This window comes from Gavia stellata, chromosome 9 (genome assembly GCF_030936135.1).
Source record: "Gavia stellata isolate bGavSte3 chromosome 9, bGavSte3.hap2, whole genome shotgun sequence".
Lineage (NCBI taxonomy): Eukaryota > Metazoa > Chordata > Aves > Gaviiformes > Gaviidae > Gavia > Gavia stellata.
Window position 1 is genome coordinate 22,424,812 of NC_082602.1, and position 17,210 is coordinate 22,442,021.

Here is a 17,210-nt window from a genome sequence, read left to right on the forward strand (position 1 = left end):
GCTATAGGTATGTCACAAATTACACTAAAAAAAAAAAGCAGTCAAATGCTTCTAAGCTGCTAATGGGTGAGCCTCAAGGTGGTGCTAATAACAGGTGGGTTATAAACCTCCCCCTTCCTCTAGAAAAATCCCTACCACATATATTGGGTGGGATTTGGCATATATTTCAGCTATGGTTTTCTAACCATACTATTTTACAGAAGACTGGAGGAAAGCACTGGATTTTACAGATTATTTGCTCATAAAAGAAATAAATCTACTTTTTATTTTAAGTTTATTTTATGTAATGTGAATCTCAAAAGTCAATGTGGAGGCTATTAATACACCAATCCTAAAATATGCTGAGAGTCTTTGTCTCACTAAATTAAAGTCTAATTGAATCCTGCTCTTACAGGATAATATTTTTTAAAATTATTTTCCATTCCAAAACCTGCCATAGTTTTACACTCAAGCTATCAGGAAGCCATACTGGAAAAGGAAGTCAGGCTATAGGTAATTTAGCATAATAGCATCTTTTTGGTGTAATGACATGGAAAGAATGGGGAGTTTGTTTATTTTAGATCATGCTTTTTATTTTTATAATCCTCCTCTTTTTCTAACTCACTTTTTTTTTCCATTAGCATTTGATAATAGCTTTTGCCAAGGAAAGAAACCTAGATAAGCGTTTATAGTGAACTAGTGAAAAATTGTTCTAGCTTTAAACTTCTTTAGAAGACCTGGCGAGCAGGATGTGTTTGTATTTACACTTCCACAGCCTTTTAGATACACAGTCCCTTCTTCAGTTTTGAAATGGAAGCAGCCAAGTTAATGCATTTGCTACTGCTGCTGTAGGCCTGAAGAAGGGTTTATGAACTCAAAAGCTTGTCTATTTTTTCCAGCTATGCTAATGGCGCTAATAAAAGATACAAATGGCAGAACTGCAGATCGTGTTTTCAGTCTGTGGAGCCTGCACATAGAAAGGTCAGTTTTCATCATGCGTATTTCAGAGATGCAGGGAAGGTCTGAGATGGCTGCAGGCCTATGAGCCACGTTTGATGACAGTTTATGCCAGAACATTATGGCCACATGCAAAGCAGTGGATGAATTATGTATGTGTGACAAAGCTGATAGAGGGACTCTGGTCATAGCCTGACTTTTCCCTGCCTGCTGAGCACAGCTTGTAATTTCAGTGGTGATGGGGAGAAAAGCCAGTGGGATGACAGAAAATACACATGACCAAGGCATCATGTGTTTGTCAAAGCACATGGTTTCTGTCCCTGTGCTGGCTGTATTCTTCTGTCCCGCTTCTACTGTAGCTGTGTGTAAATTAGTAAACTAAACCGTGCCAGAACATGGACACAGGCATTGGTCCTCGGCCTGTTACTGTAGCATGGTTTTGGCCTGGGACAGCTAGTAGCCTCCCCCCAAAAATTCCTGGACACCGTTTAGGCATTAGCATGGACCAGGGACAGGCAACATGAATGCAACTGCCTTGTTTCAGAGACAAGGATATTTAACAGAATGGAAGTGACTAAACTGTGGAAATTACCAGCTGCAGCTCTTCCTGGTTCTTAGGCCATTTACTAGTGTAACAATAGTCTGCAAGTTCAATTGAGTTTGGAGGCACTTTCCTGCCTTTGGAACAGGAAGCTTCTGACCCTATTCAACTACCTTTTCCAAAGTAAGTGTTTTATTATGGCATGAGTGGAGAAATACATTTCAAAATTACCAAATGAATCCTCTAGTTTGTCCCATCTGAGCTCAAGCTTCCCCATCATGCTTGTTAGTTTTACAAGAGGGAAAGAGATGCTGTTATGATCCAAAACCTTGAACTGGCAAGTCAACCAACAGTATTTTCTACTATCTGTTTTCTGAGATTAAGAAAACTATGTAATTTATATTGCTTAATTCCCATTTCATAGTTGTTATGCACTTCCTTTTGAGCAAGGTATTTTGCTATGTAAATAACTATGTAAGGATTTTGATTACATCATAAAGTTATTAGCACCAAAATGTGGTCTTACACATTTTACAGGAAAAAAAAAATCCTTCAGTAGTTTCCACCTCCTAATCTACATTCAATTACTGTAAGCAGCAAAGGGATATTTCTGTTTTTCTGGGACAAACCGCTAGCTCTGTATTTTGAGATTCTGTGCTGCAAATCTCCTAAAAAGGGGCAGGCAGCAGGTTAAAGACAAGACTACATGAGCAGTATCTTTTTATCTTGCTTCCTCCTCAACTTTGAAAAAAAGCGTACTGAAAAACTGTTCCGTATTAACAAGAATCCAGTTTTCAGATCTTTTCCTCAACAGTGATGGCCTTCGGGGCTGGGGGGAGAAGAGAGACAGCGCTTTGAAGCAGCAAGAGTTCTGTGAAGTGGAAATGGCCGGTAGACCTGCAGCCCCCCTCGGTTCACGCACACCTCCCACAGCCCATACGCGCCTCTAGGCCCCAGCGATGAGCGTCCGCCCCGGCAACGCCTCCCAGAGCGCAACGCAAACACCGGCCACTGAGGTAAGGGCCGAGCAGTGCCGTGCGACCCGCGGCCCCCTCAGCCCCCAGACTACGTTCAGAGGCGCCGGGAGGCCGCGGCGGAGCCACAGGAGCTCCGCAGCCGAGGCCACGCCACGCACCCGGCACAAACGACGCCACCCAACAGCCCCTGAGGCAGCGGCCCGCCGCCCCACTGCGCATGCTCGGTGCGACCTCGATGCGTGCGCGTCTCGCGCGCGCCTAGCCTGTCGGGGGGGGCGCGTGCGCAGCGAGGCGCTCCGTGGTGCTGCTGCCGCGGCCGCTCCGCCCGGATCCCTCCGCCGCGATGCAGCGGGCCCAGCGCCCCGCCCAGCGGCGCGTGTCGAGGGCTGCCGCCGCGGAGGGCCGCGGCCTGTGAGCGGCGCGGCGGGGGCTGCTCGGCCGCCTCCGGCGGGCCCAGCATGGCGGGGCGGCGGTGCGCGGGCGGCGCGGCCGCCTTAGCCGAGGCGCCGGGCTGCGGCGCGGCGGCGGAGCCGGCTCGGGAGCTCTTCGAGGCCTGCAGGAACGGGGACGTGGAGCGCGTCAAGCGGCTCGTGCGGCCCGAGAACGTGAACAGCCGGGACACGGCGGGCAGGAAGTCCAGCCCGCTGCACTTCGCCGCAGGTACCGGCGTGGGGCCGCCGTTACCGCCTCTGTGGGGAAGGGGGAGCCCGGGGGGCAGCCTCGCCGGGCGCCAGGCCCGCTGCCGGGCCGCGCATCTCCGCCTCCCCCTCGGCGCGGGGCCGGGGCAGGGCCGGGCCGGGCCGCGGAGGAGCACTCGGTGCGCTGTTCCCCGCAGGCCCTGCCGCCGGGGGCAGGCCTGGGCGCAGCGGCGGGGTGGGAGCGCTTTGCCGTTCCCCGTGTGCTTCCGGAGCCCGTCCCGTGGCTGTGGCCGTCTCTAGGCGCGACGCCCGCTCTCCCGTGGCTGACTAGCTGTCACCCACGCGGTGGTGGTTACTGAGTGGTACAAGTGGTATCTTGTTTCTTTCTGTTTTAAAAAGAAGACAATAAATCTCAGTTGGCATTGAGGACATCTGGACTGAGGTTTAGACTCTTGGTATTGTGGCATGTGAGCTCCCACAGGTGACACATGTCCCAGGTACTGTTTCCATTGATTTCAGCAGGTCTGCTCATTTTTAGGATTTCGCCCATGAAGGGTGCCTGTAAGATTAACAGCGTTTCTAAGCTTTCTGCGTTATCTTTAGCAAATAGACTTTGTTAATTCAGGACTTAGAAACGCAAACAACTGACATCACAGAACAACTGTTTTCACTAGCAACAGGCCAGAAGATTGTATCCCACCTTTTCAGACAAACTCCTGACTGCAACTGTTGTTTTCATGTTGTTTGTTTTGATTTTATTACAGCATTAGATGTAGGACCCCAAGGCTGGCAGGCTGCAGAAAACAGTAACTTCTTTTCAGCTAAACAATTATGGGTAGTAATAAAGATGTTTGTTTCTTCACTTAATTGCTTTGGAAAAGGTTTCTGCTTAAGGTGTCCTTTCCTCGCATTCAGTAGACTTAATAGGTTCTTGAAAGCCTCTTCAGGACAGCTGCATTTCACAGATTTAAGAAACTTGATCAACAAGAGAGCCCAGGAAACAATTTAAAATACCCTGTCAGAGGAAAACAATTTTGCAGCAATCCTGCCTGTTCGCTAATAAACTCTGAACTTCTAAACAAATTAACATGTTTGACAGCCTTTTGGAGAAGTGAGGGTTTTGTGTTTGGTAGGGTTTTTTTGTGCCTAAGGAGTTCCTCATGCAATGTAGTGATCTAGTTTATCTCTCTGGACAGGAGTGATCTGTCTTGACTTTAAAAAACAGAACTCCTGATCTATAGAAAGCTTTTTCATTAAAAAAATGCATAGCAATAAGTTCATGTAGTTGTTAGACTTCTAATGTAAAACAGATTGGTGCGTAAATAAGAGAGGCTATTGTCATGCTTGTATCTACTTTGGACTTGATACAGAGATATTAATTGCTCCTTGCAAGACTGTAGGAGATGCAGAAAGCTTCCGGTTAACATGTGGCACAAAATGCTTGTGTAATTTCTTGATTTAACACTCCTCCATTGTTTCAGGTAGAACTCTGCTGTTGTCAGCTTACCTGCAACGGACTCAGTGTGAAAGATGGACATAAGTAACTCCTGGATTTTGGGGTTATTGTTTTTGTTTTGTTTTGCTTTTCCCCTGTTATTCACAGTTGGAGTGATGCTAGCTTCTTTTGTCTCTAAAGGAATTACGTTCCAAGGATTAAAAGCAAAATATTGTAGTCTTATTTTCTTTAGCCTAGGTGGCTAGGTGTTCTTAGAAAATACATTACAAAACTTCTCTGACTAGTTTCACTCAGTTTCAAGACTTGTTTTACGGAAGAAGTGGAGCTTCTGTATTGCCCTCTTTTCTTTTCTTAGTGTTATTCTAGGGTGTGAACTTGGGTTCCATTTTTTAAGTCTTTTCCCAGATCTTACCTAGCAATTTAAAGAAATGAAACAAATTCCTCTTTTTCCATGTGTCATTTTTTAAAGGTGGATTTTAAAATATATTTTAAAAATACTGCAAGCTCTCCCTGGGCATGTCTCATTATTAAAAGTAATACACATTGGGATCTCAGTGAAGGTTGCTCTTTGGATTTTTGTAGTACAGAATTTGTGTGGTAGTTAAGTTGTACTGAAGCTTAAGTCAAGAGCCCACCACCCTTCGCAACACAATAGGCTCAGTCCTCTCTCACCATAAGCTGCATATACTTCCTCAAGTCAATCCTTTCCATCACAGTGTATGTCAAACTTGAAAGTATCACAAGGTTGTAGGGACTTGGCAGGAACCAAAATGCCCTTCCTGCAAACTAAAATTCATCAAAAAAATGAGTGCCTGGGGCAGGGGAGAAGAATTGGAGCTCAGGTGTTTCTGTAGCTTTTCATCCTGTCAAAATTAAGTGGATGACAATTATGACACAACATGACTGTAGATAAATAATTTTTTTAAAAAAAATTATATACAGTTACAGGTTTCTATTGTGATTAATATTTGGGATTTGTCAGCTAAGAGTTTGTAACTTTTTGGGGAACAAGTGCAGTATGCTACTCAGCTGTCATAGATAGTAGAAGAGTGTCAGCTGGCGGCCCTGACTAGCCCTTCTACTTTGCAATAAGAAATAAAGCATTCATGATGATGAGACAGTTATCTTGCACAGTTGCAAGCTGTAATACCATTTAGTTTGACAGAAGCTCAAGCACAAAAAAAAACCCCACCCCTTAAAAATGACTTTTTTTTTAAGTATTGCAGTTGTTTTTGCAGCAGTGGACTAATGGCAAAGAGGAACTGTTACCATAGGTAGTGGCTCCCTTCCCTGTGTCAGCAAAGGCTGTCCCCTCTTTCCACTTACAGTGAAAACAAGAGAGAGGAGGGAGTGACCATCATACAGAGTTTGGCCACCTCCTCTGTACACGTACATCCTTTAGAAAATAATGAGAAAGTACTTCTCTTTCTATATATGGTGCCCTCTTGTACAGATGCTTCCACAAGGAAGTAAGGAATCCCTGCTGCGCACTCAGTGCTGAAGAGAAGTTACAAAAATTGGTGTGATGCAAATGAGCCCGTCTCAACATTAAAATAATTACAGGTAGTTTGCTATACTTAGGGTATTTTCTGAATGGATGCAGGCTTTGCACAGAGAGAAGCTATGTGTTGCTCATGAACTGTATCTGATTTAACCTATGTACTGAATAGAGGGCATCCAGGTGAATTCTCTATGTCTATAATGAGGTTTACTACAGCTGATTTTCAATTATGGTATTGATTCCTGCTAAGGTTGGCATTTTACATTCAAAAATGTGGCTATACATCAAAGCTTTGAGGGACAGGAGTACCTTCTGGACAATGAGTGGTTTAGCTACCAGGTATGTAACTTCTGGACAGAGAATTTGACCAGAGCCTTTTCTAACATAACTAAAGCAGTTCTGGAAAACATTTTTTGATACTGAAAGAAGATACCAAGTAGCCTGTCTTGTGACTGTTACCTGAAAATACCTTGGAGTTCATTCTGGGATTAAAAAGTTTCACATAAAATTGTTTTTATAATAACTAGAAATCTGTGGGGAATGTGGTTTCTTAACAGACTTTTGAGGGAAGAGGAGAAAAGATAGAATTTGACAAAGGCATTTCTGAATACCTTTCCTGGCCTCTCTATCTTTGGCATATACAGCTTGTATACGAGATCTTCTCTCAGCAAGTAGGTTCCAGAAATTGCTTAGTAATGGCAATGTTTGTATTTTGAGCTCTGAATAGTGAAGGTGAAAGTGCTTCTTGCTCCAAGATTTCAGTTGCTGTCAGTCAGGGAGAAGGATTTACTGAATAGTCGGGTTTAGTGAAGAACATGCTGTGAAAAAGTTGAGTTGCAACTAAACTAAAACGTTCAGCTGTAACTAAAATGCTGACACTTCTCATATGCTTCTGTGACTTTGTCACTGAAATGCTGTGTAGTTAATCAGGAATAAACTTCATTTCTAGGTTATGGTTGCAGGGACCTCTACCTACTGACTGGCTGTGTAACAAAGTTTAAACAAAGTTTAAATTTGCTACCATCCCTGGTGTTGGCAACTGTATGATGATTCAGTCTGAGGGAGAAGAACTGGGTGGGGATGAAGTCTTGAGCCATACCAAAATATGGCTCGTACCTGCCCTAATAGTCCCCAAGACCCAAAAAGACCTTCATGAAACCTTTGAGGGATTTCTGTAGGCAGTGGCCTTTGGAATGTAACCAGATGGGCATAATGGGTATAGGCAGAAGTCCTAAGTCTTTCTGGCCTCTTGTGAAGATATTAGAGAAAACATGGATACAGTTGATAAGTTTGATGTCCTGGTTTATTTGCTGTTATATAAATGTGCAAGATACAGCTGAAATTAAACAATCGTAGCTGTAGAATTGCCTTATAAGAGCAATGACCTTATTTATGATGTGTTTCTAGCCCCAAGTGTGCAAGTGGGCATATTTTTTTGCTGTCTACTAACTAGAATGACAGGACTGTAAAAAAAGTGCCTCAGAATATGTAAGGGCATTTTTGTGCTTCAGTCATGATCAAATACTTATAATCATTTTAGGCATCACTGAAAATAGACATGAATATCTTTAAATTATGGTTGTGCATGCTCTCATAATAAATTTGGTCACTAGAGAATGGTCTCAGATAAACTTGTTACGTCCCTAAGGGTTTTCTTAAGGGATCTTTTCAAAGATGAAAACTGTGTGCACGTTATGTTAATTATTCCTTGGAAAGCAAACAGCCATGCTTCTAGATTTAACTTGGAGAGCAGTGCTGCTTAGTTGTTTTTTTAAAGAAACAAGCAACATGTTTCTGCAAAATACTTTTCATGTTATATGAATCTTTTTTTTTTTTAAAGCTTAGAATATGAATTGTACATGCATTGGCTTGTAGCCAGTCTCATCCTTATCGCTCCCAGGGCTCATCTATTGGGTCTTCCACAAACTGGCTGTGGGTTGGCAGAGTATCATACAAAATATTGTTCAGTTTAATAGCTGTATAAAATGAGTAAAAAAGAGGTTTTGTTGTCAGTGTTTTGTTCTTTTCGTAATGTTTTCAAGAAGCTGTTGACTCATGGGGGCCTATCGAGATATTCATTGTTCCAGTAATCTTGAACATTATTTTTCTATTGATTTTAATCTAATTTTTAGGGGTTTCAAAAACAGCCTTAGGGTATAAATGCTCCTTTAGTAAAGAATGCCAGTTCTGATTGTTATTTAGAATGGTTACTGTTATTTAAGTTTGTTTTAATCTGTGTATGTGGGACAGGGAATTCTCTTACCCCAGCCTGACACCTTTCCTCCCTAGCAGATGAAACAGAGCTTTTTGTCTCTTCCAGGTTTTGGTCGGAAGGATGTAGTTGAATATTTGCTTCAAAGTGGTGCCAATGTCCATGCACGAGATGATGGAGGCCTTATTCCTCTTCACAACGCTTGCTCTTTTGGTCATGCCGAAGTTGTCAATCTTCTCTTGCGGCATGGTGCAGATCCTAATGCTCGGGATAATTGGAATTACACTCCCCTTCATGAAGCTGCCATTAAGGGCAAGACAGATGTCTGCATTGGTAATTTTCTCCCACTCTTCCATTGACTGAGTCATTTCTTTTCACTGTGAAAAATCAAGAACATTTTAAAGACCATTTTTACTTTATGAAGCTATGGCTGGTATAAGGATTAAAACTAAAAATCTTTCATAAACTTAAATTCATATGGCAGTTTTATAAGAAACAAGTTTTTAGATCCGTCTTTGTTATTTGCCTGAGTATAAAGGTTCACATTGACATAATGGGGAAAGAACTTCAGAGTGATGTGATGGAGCTAGATTCTCTTCTACTTCAGCCTAGACTCTTATGCTGCCTTCTGCTGCTACTCACAGTGCAGTGGAAAGAACAAAACCTGGTTTTAATAATGGGTTCATTCCGTCCCTATGTGTAGCAGCCATGTTAAATTAGTTAAGGATAGGAGCTAAACTTCAATTATATTAACCACTTGTTTTGCCCACACAGTTCTTAAGAGTTAGGAAGAGGTAGAAAGTTAGATATGTGGTCAAGAAACTTAATTTTTTGATTGTATGGTTTGTTCCCATTTACTTTATTGAGGATCTGGAGAGTTGTATATGTAACATTGCCTGTTTGGCCCCAATATCAGTGCAAGATGCGTGGCCTGCTAGCGCTGTGTACAGTTTAGGGCACAGTCACTTGTGGATTCGAGGCAGCATGCTCTGGAGCTGATGTGAAGTAGCTACTGGTTTTTGTGGTGTGTCAGTCACAGTCTTTAAACTGAGATTGCTTCCTGCCAGTCTGTGATTGTTCCATTTCTGCTCTGCTTTTTTTCTCATAAAATGTGTCTAGGCTTGTTTCACTAGTTAAACTGTTCACAGATGACTGTAAGGAATTCCGACATTAAAAATTTGAGAGGGGGAGTTGGGATCAGTAACTGGATTTTTCTTTTGTTGCTTGCAGCTTACAGTAATGATATGTCTCATAAGCCTTGTCTTATAGAATTGTTTTCTCATGAAAGACTTTGGCATTTTGTAGTACTGCTGCAGCATGGTGCTGAGCCAACCATCCGGAACACAGATGGAAGAACAGCTTTGGATTTAGCAGACCCATCTGCAAAAGCAGTGCTGACTGGTAAGTGATAATCTTTAGATTATCTTCTGACTAATAACAGTCAAATGAATGTAATACATTATTTTGTTTTTTGTCTTTCTGATATTACTTTAACTTCTCTCTGTTTTATAATTCTAAATAGAAATTCCCATACGGCCTTCATCATCTCAGTCATGGGATGTGTTCTGGATAAATAGTTTATTGTGCTAGTTCAGTAACAGACTGTCAAACTTTTTGCACTTACGTTCTCTAAAATTTTGGAAGAGGAGTATAAGTAGAGAAATTGACGTATATAGATATTCATTTAACAACTAAAGAAACTCCCTTTTGTCTTCCAGGTGAATACAAGAAAGATGAACTCTTAGAAAGTGCCAGGTATGCATATTTGGAAGATATCTGGAATTTAGTTATATTTTCAGAATTGTATGCAACGGATATGTATGTGTTGCCTTGTGAGCTGGCATTCCATCTAGATGGCTAAGCTTTGGCTGTTAGCTGTGAATAAAGCTACAAAAATAGTTATATAAGTGCATTTTTGCTTTCCCTTTAATACTGACAATACAGAAGTGAATATATTACTGCTGAACATTATAGCAAGGAAAAATATAAAAACATAATAAGCTACTAAAAACTGGAATAAAAATATTTCTGCCCGTTTCATATCTTGTTTTTCAGGAGTGGAAATGAAGAAAAGATGATGTCTCTTCTTACACCATTAAATGTTAACTGTCATGCAAGTGATGGCAGAAAGGTATTTTTGTTTAAAGCCTGATTTAAAATTAGTTCACTCGTACATGTTTCACAGTTATTGTTTGACCAGATTTTAAGAATGTTAAACATAGAATCTATCTATTTAATGTATGTGGGAAAATAAGATTGTACCTCTCTGGCAGCTAGCTGATGTTTTTGGGGGTTTTTTTATCCTTAAAAGGACTATGTAGGTATTTCCATCTAGGAGCAATAAACAAACACCTTTTCAATTGGAACTTCTGCTTGACCTTCATAGCTACGGTGATAAAGAAGGGAGGCCTTCTGATGGATTCTTGTCGCTAGCACAAAGAGATACACACAGGCCCCTTATTTGCCATACAGCCTAGGCAAGTTATCGCTGCTGTTTCAGGAGCAAGCTATTCATCACTATAAGTATTGGTAAAGAATTACATGAAAAATGTTCAAAATCTCCATTCTAAACAAACCTGATAGTCTTCTGGGTTCAGCCCCTAGCCTACCGAAGGTTCAGATTATTGAGTATCAGTTTTTGGCATCCTCATGTTCTTATTAAGTATGTGTACTCATTCATTTAAGTTTTGTTCGAATGAGTTTCCCTGTTTAAGGCTTTGTGGTAAGATACTGGGATCTCCAAAACACCTATGCACCTCTGTTTTCTCATCTAGTTATGAGACTCATCCTCTAGGAACTCCACAAACCCAGTTCAGTTGATAGGTTTGTAAATGAAGAGGATAAGATTTCTCTTCACTAATTTGTAGCTTTGCCCTTGGTGCTGCTGATGAGTATGCTTGAGTGGGTTTTCTAGAAAAGATCATAGAGCAGTTATCTGACTGCTCTGTGGAGGGTAAGAATTTAGAAGAGAAGATTAAGTTTCCCACACAGCCCACTAACTTACTGCACTCACAGATGTGGATAACAATCTCTGATAATTTCTAAACTTAATCTATTGAATGGCAGGGAGACCTCTTTATAATTTAGCAGTCATTGTTTCTAATGGCCATCTTATTTCCCCTTTCCCAAGGGACATAGTTTGTCCCAGCAAATTGTTTATAGTTACGGTAGGCTAAAAGACAAAAAGGGACTGCAGGACTCAAAAATCCTTTAAGAGGGCCTTCGTTGCCAGAATGTATTAGTGATGGAGTAAATTCAGGATTTGTGTTTACAATGACTGCGAGAGTAGTCGGTTAAAAATGAACATAGTTATCAAATGTCTGATTCAAGCACTCTTTTTTTTTTTGATGTTGCAAGTATTTTAAGGACTTCAGTATTTAGTACTGTTAATAAGTTTTGAAAAAAATAAATATAAAATCAACCCTTAATTTTGTGTTAATGATTACGTCTACATTCTGTCGTTTCAGTCTACTCCTTTACATTTAGCAGCTGGATATAACCGTGTAAAAATAGTACAGCTCTTACTGCAACATGGGGCTGACGTACATGCTAAGGATAAAGGGTAGGTTCATTTTTCCTTTGCTCAAAATAAATAGAATTTGTTAAAAATTGAGATGAAGTAAAGAATAGTAATACTATTTTAACCATGAAGAATTTCTAACTTGAGACTGCTATGCCATCTTTAACCTTTCTGTTATGACAAAAATGCAAAGTGTACAGGCTTAAGACTTGTGAATCAGTAGAATCAAAGTTGAGCTGACCATAGAACATGCTGCCTTTTAGGTATCACTAGCCAAATTATTATGTCTTCTGTAATAAAATATGTTCATACACCACTGTGTAGTCAGTAAATATTTTGATGATTGAATCAATCTTAATTTTCTTCCTACTTTTTAAGCTTTTGTGCTTCTTTTTGCAAAGAATGTGATAAAAATTGAAGATCTGTTTCCCAGAGGTTTTATTTGGACTACATTTTCAAGCATTTGGTTGTTATGTCAGGAAATGTAGTGAAATATAGACAAGCTAAGTTTATTTAGTTACATAAAATACAATGAAAAACCTATTCTTAAAATGTGTATTTATGTACATTAAAGATTATGGAAAGCAAACTCTTAGTCCTCCTTTTTCCTAGGATCACTTCACAGCTGCATAAATAGCTGCCTGATCAGACAGCTTTAGTTGTCCCCTGTGAGTTGGAATTCACTGTTGTCATTTCTCCCTTACACAGTGAAAGAATTCACTTTGGGCAATTTCTCACTTGCCCCTAAGACCACTGGGTTTGAGAGAGTATGAAGCTGGCTTTAAAACCTCTGTAGCTCTGCTGTTACTGTAGAATATTGTACAGTTACTTAAAACATTAGCCAGTAAGACTTCTTTAGTTTCCAAGGGAGAAGACAATCTTACAGCAATGTTCTTGTGAAAAAGGAGATAATTACTGTCAGTCCTGAAAATCCCCTGCAGATAGTTCTTCCTCACTTAGGTTTCCGAGTCTGAGCGGAACCATTTCATTTGCAGTAAGACAGTGCAGTTAATTTCTAATCTTACTTAAACGTTTATTGTTCTGAAAAATGCTGACGGGATTTTCTGGGTTCTTCTCCAGCTTTTTATTTCCCCTCAACTTCATTTGAACATCTCTGATACTATTTTCGTAAAGTGTTCAAGGTGCAACATAGTGCTATTTGCAATGTTATAGATGCATTTGGAATTGAAATATGCGTATTAAGGTAATTATCCTCCCCCTTTCTCTCCTCTATAGAGATTTGGTGCCACTTCACAATGCCTGTTCTTATGGTCATTATGAAGTAACAGAGCTTCTAGTAAAGGTTGGTTTTTGAAGAGATTAAATTGCATATTATTAAATAAGAACAGTTTATAATAGACTAATGCAAGTTGCTTTTTTTTTATTTTGTACTTCGATTTACAAAACTTAAAGAATGATAGATTGCTTTTGCTCTACATGTTAGCTCATGATTATTAAGCTGGAGCTACAGAATATTCTGCTTGCAAGGAAGCTTTTTCCTTATAAATGTGCTTTCTGTTTTTAACTCTCTCTGCTCCAAATTTGAATGTTTTTGTACCACCAAGTAAGTACTTCCTATCTCAACCTTCTGACCCTCACCCAAAAAAAACCACAAATCCCCCCCACAAAACTGAGCAATATTGTGAGTTTGACAATAGAACAATATTTCAGAAGGCAAAGTATTAAGAGGTTTTTGAAAAGAATGCTGGTAAAGATCATAATGTTTTAAAATTAAAGAGTAATCAGTCTCTTGAACTTTACAACATCAGTTCTGGCCCTGAATTGTAGCCTTCACCCCAAAGAAAGAAAAATGTGTTAATTTTCCTAATGTAAGTGAACTCTTAGAACTGAAGTGGCTTATCTGGATTATGTTACTCTTGAAGATAAAGTATGATGCGCATGAAACTAGCGGCTCGAAGATGTGGCCTGCAAAAATCTGAGTGTTGTCCACCAAGGGGCTTTTGAACTGTGCCCATTCTCAGCTGCTACAGCAAATCGTGATCATTGTAACAGCTGGGGGTGTTTTGTTAGATGTTTGGATGCTCAGGGAATAGCTGCTGTTGTTCTATGCTGTAAGACTCAGTCCCCACTAATTCCATGTGTCTTTTATTTGTTTAGCAAAAATTAAGTAAAAAATTCTTGAAATAAGCATATATTGTAGTAAGTATAAATAGTCGAGATTTTTTGTTTTCTTCAGAGGCCAATTGTAAAGTGAATCTTTACAGTTGTGGTTCTAGACCAAAAAAACCGTCTTGCCTAGACACTACTGCATGTCTTAGCAGTTAAGCTAGAGTTGTATTCCCTGCTGTATTTCTGCTCCAGTGAATCTTGAGGGTTTTTTTGCAAAGCACGACAGCTTTAATGGAAGCAATGGGAAAGAGCATGTCCTATCAGACTTGCTTACAAACAGAACTGAAGGTGCATACAGAATGTTACTGGAGAGGAATTACACAGATATTAATCATCCAGGAGTATTACTTGCAGAACCTTGTACTTCAATGTTTTTAACTGAAGTCGACTTTGAGTGCCTGTTTCCTTCTAGATATCTTGGCATTCATATCTTGAGGGGCATTCACTATCTTAGTGCAACTGTTTACTCTAGACATTTTCTAGAGCAACAAGAAACAGGAGGTTGTTCAAAGGTGATTTGGAGTGTATGAATTAGGCTCTTTCTCCTATTTGACCTGTAGCAGAGCTTCTCTCCTTTTAGACACGCTGGAGAAAGCCTGAAGAGACTAGCCTGCCTTCGGCTTCTTTGAATGTACCTGTGAGACACTAGAGGATTAAAAACTGCAAGGTGCTGGAATGTTGTGTTACATTGAAATTGAATGTCTGGAGAATGTCTTGGATACACTTTGCATATGAGCATTGATTTTTATTTTAATAGTCTACTGCATTGAAACTAATGACAGAAGTCTTTTTCTAATGATCTGGTTTTGATGTTGCATCTTTTTTACCCCTTTCCCTTTCAAGCATGGAGCATGTGTGAATGCAATGGATCTGTGGCAATTCACCCCTCTGCATGAAGCAGCTTCTAAGAACAGGGTGGAAGTATGTTCTCTTCTGTTAAGTTATGGTGCTGACCCAACACTGTTGAACTGTCACAACAAAAGCACCATTGATTTGGCTCCAACACCCCAATTAAAAGAACGATTAGCATGTGAGTATAAAGTGAGATCAGTTCCACAGTTACAGATTGTAATGTGTACTTAGGTTCCCTAGACAAGTGACCTGCCAGAAATCAGATTTGGAAAATGCTTACACTTTCCAAGAAATTGTGCAATATTGGACAGTACATTTCATGGTTTATTATTTGAGATTGCTAGATTTTCTGAATGTAGGCATTTAAAATAATTTTATTGTCAGTTTTATAGTCATGTGGTTGTGATGGGTTTTGTAGCTTTTCTTACCTGAATACATGCTTTCCCTCATGACCTTGCCAGTATGCTTTCATTTTCCATACTTGCTCCTGTCATTGCATTGAGACTGTTATTCCACTGTGTTTTGTTTGAAGAAAAGAAAAAACATAACTGTTTAGAATGCTGAATATGTTTGAGTATGCCACAATCGCTGAAAGTTCAAAGAAATTTATGAAAGGCATTGATTTTTGTCCAGCAAACTTAAGGAGTTGAAAAGAATATCCTCAAATTCTTTCCTTGAGTGGTCAAACAATAACTCTGGGATATGAACAAAAATTATCAGTAAATACTACATTAGACTTCATGTTAGCATCTAGAAATGGGTTTCCAAAGACAGGTCAGAAGTAGAAATTTATATATGCTTCAGTTGGTTCATATGTGAAGAGTGGAACCTAGAACAGTGGTGAGTGACGTAGATCTTGTTCAGCCAGTTTGGATATCTTTGGCTTTGGTTTAGAAACAAAGCACATTCCTGTAGTGTTTTGACTTAGCTAACAAGTTCTGTCAAGTGATGTAAAAGCTTAAGTCTGAGTTGGAAATGTCTGCACCATGGTCTGCTGAATAAAATGAATATTTTTATCTAACTGAAAGAAACAATTATCTTGATCCTTCTCAAGTTAAGGAGTGTAACCTTCTGGTATGTATGTATTTCTTTTTAAAGATGAATTCAAAGGTCACTCACTGCTACAGGCTGCAAGAGAATCAGATGTAGCTCGTATAAAGAAACATCTTTCTTTGGAGACAGTGAACTTCAAGCATCCTCAAACACATGAGACAGCATTGGTAATATCTCAGGATTTATTCATTAATTTGCATATATTGTGGCTGACCTAAACATACTAGGTAATAGTTTAGAACTAAAAATTTCAGTGTCAGTGTAATTCAGACCAACTTGGAATATCCAGTGTCTAGTTAAACAAGTAACATAGATTAATATTTTGTTCTTAAGGTTAATGTTAAGACTAATCTAGATTGCCTGTTTAATTTAGGTCATCTAAATGACTTTTTCTGTAGAATAGTCTAGTTTTAAGCAACAGCAAGCTACGTATATTAACTTTGTTTGCAAAGCTTAAAGGTTTCCAGCAATTATTGGAGAGGGGGCTCTGGAAAACACCGGAGTAAATCCAAAAGCCCATGTGAAATCTCCCAAATTAATAAGCTTCTACTTTTTTTTCTGTTGACTTTGCACACGACCAGCTCTTAACTGCCAGCTGATCAGCAAGCAGTAAAACCTGTATATTGCTAGATACTTGTTAATGCTACAATTTTTAATGTTCTCAGCACTGTGCTGCTGCATCTCCATATCCTAAGAGAAAACAAGTATGTGAATTGCTGCTGAGGAAAGGAGCCAACATCAACGAAAAAACAAAAGAGTGAGTAGTTACAAATGAATGCTCCTAAGTGTTTGTTTAGCAGATTTTGCAAAGTACATTTTGAATTATTCTTTTTTTTTTTTTAAAGCTTCTTGACTCCTCTGCATGTGGCATCAGAAAAGGCTCATAATGATGTTGTTGAAGTAGTTGTGAAACATGAAGCTAAGGTATGAGTTACTGTTCATACTTTTTTCTGAGTGCCTATTATATAGGTTTTCATAGCATCAGAATGGACAGCTGAGTAGACAGACTTTTCTAAAATAATTCATTCTGGAAGGTTGTAGATTTATACACTTAAGACATAGTCCATCAGTACAGCCCTATACATTGAGGCATCATCATTGTTTGGTCCTATTTTATAAGAAATGTGTATGTAGTTCTTCTCACTGTTGACTGAAAGCTTGTAGAGTGTCTTATTCAGTGCTTCATTGTCCAGCAGTAGTAATGAAACATTTAAGGGAAAAAAAAGTAGGGGATATATACAAACAACAAGAAGCTAGACTGAACTGTAAAACAGGTAGACTTTATGTGATGCTGTGTGCAGTAAAAATTACAATGAAGGCAAAATGTTAAATCATAACACAGTGTTTAGTTCAAATACAGGGTGTTTAGTTCAAATTTCCATAAAAAGTGGAAA

The 17,210-nt window shown here is 39.7% G+C and overlaps 1 protein-coding gene across 1 annotated transcript in view; it reads left to right on the forward strand.

The window, feature by feature from the left end:
• The first annotated feature begins 2,912 nt into the window (after positions 1–2,912).
• TNKS2 (tankyrase 2) overlaps positions 2,913–17,210 on the forward strand; it is a 31,218-nt gene continuing 16,920 nt past the window's right edge. The window contains exons 1-11 of the mRNA XM_059820844.1: positions 2,913–3,114; positions 8,370–8,594; positions 9,567–9,662; positions 9,980–10,016; positions 10,317–10,392; positions 11,729–11,823; positions 13,018–13,084; positions 14,755–14,941; positions 15,862–15,983; positions 16,482–16,573; positions 16,662–16,740. Coding sequence (XP_059676827.1) covers positions 2,913–3,114; positions 8,370–8,594; positions 9,567–9,662; positions 9,980–10,016; positions 10,317–10,392; positions 11,729–11,823; positions 13,018–13,084; positions 14,755–14,941; positions 15,862–15,983; positions 16,482–16,573; positions 16,662–16,740 — 1,278 coding nt within the window. The remainder of the gene's footprint in view (positions 3,115–8,369; positions 8,595–9,566; positions 9,663–9,979; positions 10,017–10,316; positions 10,393–11,728; positions 11,824–13,017; positions 13,085–14,754; positions 14,942–15,861; positions 15,984–16,481; positions 16,574–16,661; positions 16,741–17,210) is intronic.